At 50.3% G+C, this 8120-nt stretch overlaps 2 protein-coding genes across 3 annotated transcripts; one reads left to right on the top strand and one right to left on the bottom strand.

The window, feature by feature from the left end:
- Window positions 1-318: 318 nt before the first annotated feature.
- Window positions 319-1478, top strand: LOC6737964 (bifunctional peptidase and (3S)-lysyl hydroxylase Jmjd7). The gene has a single exon (XM_002084744.4). The coding sequence runs from the start codon at window positions 399-401 to the stop codon at window positions 1347-1349; it is 951 nt and encodes a 316-aa protein (XP_002084780.1). The 5' UTR covers window positions 319-398; the 3' UTR covers window positions 1350-1478.
- LOC6737963 lies at window positions 1409-8027 on the bottom strand. Of its 2 annotated transcripts, none has more exons than XM_016171426.3 (9): window positions 7623-8027; window positions 7169-7307; window positions 6541-6938; window positions 6339-6431; window positions 4749-6276; window positions 4377-4648; window positions 3775-4316; window positions 2274-3375; window positions 1409-2215 (listed from the first exon to the last, which is right to left on the bottom strand). In XM_016171426.3, exons 1-9 carry the CDS (start codon window positions 7890-7892, stop codon window positions 1613-1615), a joined length of 4947 nt encoding a protein of 1648 aa, XP_016031709.1. In that variant the 5' UTR covers window positions 7893-8027; the 3' UTR covers window positions 1409-1612. The 2 variants fall into 2 exon arrangements, with proteins under 2 accessions (XP_016031709.1, XP_002084779.2); XM_002084743.4 differs by having other exon boundaries at window positions 4377-4645.
- Window positions 8028-8120: the final 93 nt, after the last annotated feature.

The raw sequence follows: 8120 nt of genomic DNA, 5'->3' as shown, positions 1-8120 counted from the left end.
ATAAAAGAGTGGGGATCTGATTTTTCAATTGCATAATATATATACTTTCTTGAGTCCTATTAACTTAAGACGTGCATAGATATGTAGATTTCATCGACACTAATTTGACTCACATAGACTTTTATGGAATTTGGCCCGTGACAAAATACAAGTTCCTTTATAGAAAGTTCACCTTGATTACCTACAAAAGTACATTTATAAACAAGTAACAACAAGTATGATAAATGTTTCAATTTAATATGTATATAACATATTATTTATTTTATACATTATTTGTTATAACTAATTAAATTCACTGCAGCACTGATTTAACTTTCACTGAAAACCAGAACACCACTTTACTCCGCTGATAAGGTCCACTCTAGCGGAAAATGCGTTAGTGCGTGTTGTTTACCGGCATGTCCGTGGTCGACAGGGCTTTAGATGTTCTGCTCCAGGAAGCGGAGGAGCTGTGCATCGGGAGTAGCGTCGTGGAGCTGAACAAGATTCCGACTGCCTTGGAGTTTTGTCGGGAATTCTACTCCAAAAACCAGCCGGTGGTCATTCGCAAGGCACTCAATTGGCCCGCGATTGGGAAATGGACGCCGAAGTACCTGATCGAGGCTCTCGGGGACAGGAGCGTGGATGTAGCTATCACCCCGAACGGCTATGCCGACGGCTTGGCCACTCAAAATGGACAGGAGTACTTCGTTCTGCCGCTGGAGACGAAAATGAAGCTGTCCGAGGTGGTCCGCCGCCTGGATGATCCCACTGGTGCTGTCCACTACATACAAAAGCAGAACTCCAATCTCAGTGTGGACCTACCGGAACTGGCTGCTGACCTGCGGGTCAGTGATCTCGACTTTGCCCAGCAGTCCTTTAACAAACCGCCTGATGCTGTTAACTTTTGGCTGGGCGACGAGCGAGCCGTTACCTCCATGCACAAGGATCCTTACGAGAACGTGTACTGCGTGATATCCGGTCACAAGGACTTCGTCCTCATCCCGCCGCACCAGCTTAGCTGCGTACCCCGAGGAATTTACCCTACAGGCGTTTACAAGACCTCTGATAGTGGTCAGTTCTACATTGAACCCTTGAGGGATGAGGAAGGCAGCGATCAGTTCACTGAATGGGTTAGCATTGATCCCCTGTCACCCGACCTGGCCAAATATCCGGAGTACGCCCGGGCCAAGCCTCTCAAAGTACGCGTTCACGCGGGAGACATCCTGTACCTGCCCAACTACTGGTTCCACCATGTGTCCCAAAGCCACAAGTGCATCGCGGTGAACTTCTGGTACGACCTGGACTACGATAGCCGGTACTGCTACTACCGCATGCTGGAGCAGATGACGACCGCAAGAAGTGACTAGTAGAATCATGAGAAGAATGTATTCTCAGGGATTGTTAGGTGAATTGAAAACCCTCCGTGTTTTCAGTGTATTTATATATATTATTGTTACATAATTTAATGTTAAATAAAAAACTGATAGACAAAATGAGTTGCGAACTATGACTAAGGACACGACCATAAAAGATTTATCTTTTGCGAAATTCGTAAATGAAATATGAAATATCCGTACAGATGATGACATCTTAAATTAGGAATGTTTGCTTTGTTGGGTTATTCTCTAGTCTATTCGAGACTGACGTCCTGTTCTTCTGCGCCGGAAGGCTCCGCTGCAGCCTGTCCATCTGCCTCCTCCCCAGGATTTTCGTTGTTCTCGCACTCCAGGTCGCCATTTCCCGATGAGGAGACGTTCTTTTGATCCGCCTCGGCCAAGTCTGCATCGTTATTCGAGTCCTGCGACTGGGATTGGGACTGTTTGCGCACACGCTGGTTCTTCTGCTTGGTCGGACTGGCTCCAGAAGGTGGCAACTTCGACTTGGGCTTGCAGCTATCCTGCGGCTGTTCCACCACAAACAGCTGCTCCAAATAAGAACGGTACCAAAGCAGGAACTCGTCCCGCTGTCGTGGTATGTCCATCTTTTTGATCTTGGCATAAATGCGTTTGGGCGAAATGAGTGGTGAGCTGGCGGTCGAATTCTGGGCAGCAGTGGCCGTCAGCTTTGATACCTCTGCCAGTAGGGAGTCGTTGATGACGGTGTTGTTGTGTGTCTGGTTGCGAATGCGTTTGATAATGTACTCGATCAGTTCGTGGTCCGGTGCCAGTTCTATGCTGGTCCCTGGTCCTGATCCCGATCCAGAGGCTTGTTCTACTTTCCCCTCGAGGATTTGCTGGCAAGGAAGACGCAATGATGAGTTAATCAAACCAGTTTACGAAAACCTTTCTTACCTCTTCGTTCTCGGCCCTAGAAGAAGAGGTAACAGCAGAAGCGCTGTCCTCCAGTTCATCCAGGTGCTGTCCGTTCTGAGGATTGCCCACACTTAGCTGCTTCACTGGCGTTCCTTTTTCGTCCTCGGGCCGATCGTTGTCTAGCTGCAGACGCATTACCTCCAGCGGAGTTTCACTGCGACTCTCGGTGGCCTCCGCGTCGCCAGTACGTTCGTTCTCCTCCTGGTTGAGAGCCTTTCTCAGGCCGTGTGGTTCCTGTGGCTGCTGCAGCTGCTGATTTTGTTGCTGTTGTTGTTGCTGCTGCTGCTCAAAGAGTGTCTCCAGCCGGCGGTAGACATCCTCCTTGATTGATTCATAAAACTTTGTGGTGAACTTGTCGTTCTTTAGAGCGTTAACCAGCAGATTTCGATTCAGTTCCTCGGAGGCCGTTTCCTCGGTTTGCTCCATGGCATTTGATTCGTCCGCGGGCGATGCTTCTTGTCCGAGCGTAGGAGTAGAGTCCACTGGAGTTATCTGGGGTAGCTCGCTGTAGTCCATGTAGTGAGCTGGAAGCTCGAAGTCGAAACGAAGATGTCGCTGCTGCAGAGGAGTTAGCGACACAGTCGAAGTGGTGGGCTTTGCTGGTACCTTGTTCCGCTGATATAGCGGACTGTTGCCATAGTTTACGTTCATGTTGAGATTAGAGGAGCTAGCCTGCTCGGGCTCCTCATCTCGCAGCGTGGAAAGCTGAGGACGACGACGATTGCGACGTCGACCCGAGCCGAATATGACGTTATCATGGTTCTCCTCCACCTCGTCCACATCCTCATCGTCGTGGTCGCGAATGAGGGCTGCATCATCGCGCCAGTCCCGTTTTCTGCCCGAACTGCCGCTGTTGTTGAGATTATTGCTGCCATTGGAGCTGCTGCCATGCAAAGCGGTTAGTGGCGACTCGAAAAAGTGACGACGCTGCTGCTGGTGGGTCAAACCACCACGCGTAGTAGGCGGAAGCAACTGGGGCGGCTGAAAGTAGCTGGGACGTGCCCGTTGTCGTCGGTACTGCTGGAGGTCCACGTTCAGCTCCTCGTTGCTTTTATTTGATAAGAGATTTTGGCGCGAATGGCTGGAAGAGCGTACAGATATTAATGGGTTAATGCAAGCGGGTAGCAAAAAATCAAGCAGTTAAACTACCTAAATCTATTTATCCTTTTAAATTTGAATACACATCGCTCTTACCAAAAATATAAACAAAATACTACTAAAATAATAATTTGTTTATAAATAAGCTTTGTTTACTGCCGAATAGGATCTTGCAAAACTTGGTTAGCACTTGGAGTTAGTCTTGGTTAGTCACTTTCAACTCTGTTAATGGAACACTATTCAGCAACGCGTGGTCGCACTTACCGGTGCACAGAATTGAAAATTAACTCTTTACAATAGTTTTATTTAATTTTTATTGCTTTTGACGCTTTTCCATCAAACAACCATTAATAAATCCAACACCAAAATCATAAAGCATTACCTGCGGAAGTTGTCCCAGTAGTTGTTGGCTCGGTTTCCGGGTGGTACTTGGTTGTTCAATGTGATACCGCCACCAGGTGCTCCTCCACCAGCTGCTCCCTCGGGCAGCGAGTGCAGGTTGTTGGCATGCTGGTTCTGGGTTCGCAGATTCGAGTTGTTCTGATGTATCGTGTTGTTGTGATGGTTCATGAAGATGGGACCTGGACTTGAGCGGTAAGTAGGCGGCGACAGGGGTGTCTCGTTGTTAAAGTGCGTTGGCGGTGGCGGGGGAGCAGCATTGTTAAGGAACGGCTGCGCCTGATGCTGTTGCTGTTGGTGATGATGCGATTCTGCCCCGCTACGATGACAGCTGCGCTGGTAGTTACTAAAGGCGCTCTGGTGGGCCCCAAAGTTAAATAGCTGCTCAGATTGAGCTCGACTGCTGCCCAGGCACAGATTGTTGGGCATTTGACCCATTCCAGGGCCCACCGGAGGCGGTACTGATTCCGAGCGCAAGCCGAAGCTGTGATCCTGGCAAGCTACAACATTAAATCGGTCCTGGAGCTGTGAAAAACACTTGAATTAGTATTTTATTAGGCTCTCTAATCCCATGGATTGTCTTACCGTATGTAGCTGGTGGTTGAGGTTGTCAATCTCGCGCTGCTGATGCCACAGTGCCTGGTTGCACTGGCACACAGAGTTTATAAGCATTTGCTGCGTCTGCATGAACTGCTGCAGCAGAACTGCGTCGGTAGATGCGTTCGATCCGGAGCCATTCGAGGAGCCGACTTGTTGACCGGCGGGTAGCTTCTTAAACTCTGTGCCGGCGCTGGAGCTCGGCTGACCGTAAACGGGCTGCTGTCCATGCCACGAACTTCCAGAGTTGTGTGATGCTGCTAGGGGATGCATAAAAATAAGCGTTAATCAAGGAAACTAATACATGAATTCAAGTTGGTAAAGTGATTTCCGCCTTTGTTGACGGAATTGAAAACTTACTCCACATTCCAGGCACTGGTTGCATGGGGGGCGGCATGTACTGCGATCTATTGCTGCTGGAGGGTATGCTGTCATTGCCCAGGGATAGCGTATCAAGTGTTACATTCAGATCATCTTCGTTTAGCGTCGACGGAGGAGCAGGCGGCGGTGGTTGTGCTTGCTGTGGGGTAACGCTAGGCTGCTGACCGCGTCGTTGCTCCACCACTGTGTTGGCAGATGGAGCCCTCTTTAGTGTCGCTGACGAAGCGGTACGTACGTTGGCGAAGTACTTATCGCTGTCAGTGTCGTCGTTTCCCTCGTCATCCGCCTCCGATGTGGTGTTGTTGCTGGCTACGTATCGCTGCTCCAGTTCGCGCTGCTTCTGCTCGTACTCCTTTCGCAGGCGCTCGCACTGCGAGCGCAGTTCATCGCGCAGTTGTTCCTTGGTGGGCGTAGCCTGAAGGGAAGTATCCATCTCGGACGGATCCTCTTCCTCGGTCATCCGCTGCTGTCTCATGGGGGTAGGTGTTGGGGTAAGACTGCTTCTTTTAAGTGCATCATCGCCCATTTGAACAGCGGCGGCCGCCTGTTGTTTGCGTCGCTCGATCTCTGCCTTCAGGGCTAGGATACGGTCACGCTCCTTTTGCAAGCTGGCTGCTTCCGCACGCAGTTCGCTCGTAACATCGTTCAGAGCGAATACGCGCTGGGCAATCTCAGCCGGCAATTCGCGCTCCACGCTAGTTCTTTCCTCACTACGCCGCTCCAAGGTGGAGCCTATGCTGGGGGTACTTTCCTCAATCTGGCTAACAGTGTACAGCATTCCCTTTAGTCTCGCCATCTGAGCCTTGAGTGCTTCTATATCAGCCGTCTTCTGGTTGATCATGGCCTGTGCGTGAAGTGCCCGTTGGGCGGCGTTAGCCGCCTCCTGGCGTATGATGGGTACGTTTCTCTGATACTCCACAGGAACAACACGCTCCTTGGGAGGCTCTGGGGCTGATTCTGGCTTGGGAGGAGGCGTGGGAGTCTCCTCTTTCTCCTTGATGACTCTAGCCGTCTCCCTGGCCGTACGGTTGATGCTGTTTAGTTCGTCCACCAGGTTGCGCATATCCTCACGTTGAGTGCGCAGTGATTCCAGTTTCTCCTGCAGGGCTTCCTGCTCGGCCAGGATCTCGGGCCCATCATCGCCAAGCACCGTGCTCAGTTCGTTCTGGTTGTGTATAAAGGCGGTGAGATTCTTCATGCGCCCCACCAGAGACGCCATGTCGTCCTGTACCTGCTGCACAGACTCGTATTTGGGGGCCTCTCCCCCATTGGCATTGTGGGGCAAGCTATCGGCTTGTTGGCGCAGCCGCTCCATCTCGTTAAGGTGAGATTTGGCCAAATTTTGGATTTGTAGCAGCTTCGCCTGTTCGTCGTGCAGGTGCTGCATGTTCCTATTGGAGGCTTCCAAGCGCTGCTGCAACTCATCGAAGCTGGGCGTGGTATCGGGCGTGGGCGTTTCCAAGACGCTGTGTAGGCTCTGAATGGATTGGGCGCGGTTGTCGCTCATCTGAAAGGTACAAATGATTTGAGTTCTAGAAGCCGCACTTTTAGTTTTATTAACCAACTAACCTCGCTTAATGCAACATCCTCCAGGCTGGTCGAATTTACTACGCCCTCACCCTGATCCGAATTTGGGTTTATTTCGTGCACCATGTTGTTCGTCTGGGGCAAGAATTAAAGGATTTAATATTACGATATAAAAAGTTATTATTAATCTTATAAATGTTTTACGGCTTACTTGATGTTCCTTATACGAAGCTTTCAAACTCACCTCTACAACTTTTCTACTCGGTTGATATCTGCTATTCAGGTTCTCGTCTAACCCTAGCAGGGCGCGTAGCACGTCAACCTGCGAGCGAAAACCTTCGGTTCTGGGAGCAAAATGGTGTACACCAAGGACTCGGTGAACGAGTTGTTGCAGTCCAGCGGGTGTCAGTGGCGGTGCCTGCTCCTCGTTGCCACTCAAATTGCCGTTTCCGTTGCTGGTAGTTGCGTTCGGTATGACTACACCTACTGTGGCATTCGGGGGCGTCGATTGACGCAAACGCAGCAAAGCTGACGAAGATGAGGGGGCGCCTGTGCTATTAGCTGACGAGGATGGCTGGTGCTGAACCCTCTGGACAGGACGGACGGGGAATCGATAGCGCTGCTGCTGTTCCTGCAATTGCTCTGTAATGAAAAATAGCCAGAGATCAGTATTGATGTTTAGGTCCATTGCTACATACTGCGCTGCGAACTACATCATCTCAGTGGGCGTTTATTTTCGTGCGCATCTTATTTTTAGAACATGAACTGGCGCACCGATCTCTGTGTGGGCCAGGCCGATCACTTGGCCAGGTGCGGATATTGGAAATTGCTCAATGAAATGTGTATTCCTCAACGATTTCAGGATCCATTACCTGCTGTATCGTAGGTGCCGTGTTCGGCGGCCAACTGGCGCAGTGCCTCGCGCTGATCCTTGTGATCCTTGCTAGATAGCTGCTGCTCCGCCGGTGATCGATTCTTGGCGTTGGTGATGCGTGCTCGGTGGAGGAGATCCTTTAAGCAACAGTAAATGAAGATTAGGAGGAAAACCAGCACGAGGATGGCGGTAATGTTGCTGATTTTAGGTCTATATATATATATATATATCTATTTCAGATATATATATATATATATAAGGGCGCTGTTCTGGCCGATCGAAATTCGTTGTCCGCAGTGGTTGCGTTCGCATTCGCTACTGAGCCAGCGGCTAACGAATTTCCGCAGATCGCGATGAGTGTAAAGTGTATTTATAAAGCAAAGAAGAGAAAGGTCTCGGTGTCTTCTCTTCGAGAAGATTTGCCATGGCAACCGGACGTCCGTCTAACTTACATTCAGAGTTTTCAGCGTCTCCCGCTGCAGCGTCTCTGGCTCCACAAGGTCCAGGTCCGGTTCGCCCAGGTGCTCCTGCTGCCGGCGGGAGCGGGCCGACCGGCTAGATGTCGCGGCTGCACTCGATCCGGACGTGGGTGCTCCGTTTACGGGCGTTTGTTGTTTAGGCACCGCACCGGTTGCCCCGCCCACCGAGTTGTTGTTGCTGCTGCCATTGCTGCGGGCGCTGGCGTTGGCTTGGTCCACAACTACCTTGGGCGGCGGCGCCATTAGAAAATATATATATTTGCGTACAAAAAACGACGCTACAAAATTGAAAAACTCCTCTTTTTTGTACTCCCACTTTGTTTTCTGCTTTGCGCACTCTGACAGCTGTTCCCAACCAGGGCTGGCAGCTAGCTAACAAGCCTACCAAGTTGTGGTCACACTGGCAGCGGACGTTTTTTCAAATTGAATTTTTGTCCAAAATTATCAAAATGTATATCTGTAAAAAGTATT

Source organism: Drosophila simulans, chromosome 3L, assembly GCF_016746395.2.
Source record: "Drosophila simulans strain w501 chromosome 3L, Prin_Dsim_3.1, whole genome shotgun sequence".
In the NCBI taxonomy this organism is placed as follows: Eukaryota; Metazoa; Arthropoda; class Insecta; order Diptera; family Drosophilidae; genus Drosophila; species Drosophila simulans.
Note: the sequence above shows the minus strand (reverse complement) of the source record. Positions and strands in the feature narration are given on the sequence as shown.

What these genes read in the sequence shown, in the direction of transcription:
- LOC6737964 (XM_002084744.4), top strand. Translation starts at nt 399, where the DNA reads ATGTCCGTGGTCGACAGGGCTTTAGATGTTCTGCTCCAGGAAGCGGAG.
- LOC6737963 (XM_016171426.3), bottom strand. Translation starts at nt 7,892, where the DNA reads ATGGCGCCGCCGCCCAAGGTAGTTGTGGACCAAGCCAACGCCAGCGCC. An exon ending in CGAGTAGAAAAGTTGTAGAG is followed by an intron (nt 6,432 to 6,540) that starts GTGAGTTTGAAA and finishes TTCTTGCCCCAG; the next exon opens with ACGAACAACATGGTGCACGA. An exon ending in AGGATGTTGCATTAAGCGAG is followed by an intron (nt 6,277 to 6,338) that starts GTTAGTTGGTTA and finishes TGTACCTTTCAG; the next exon opens with ATGAGCGACAACCGCGCCCA.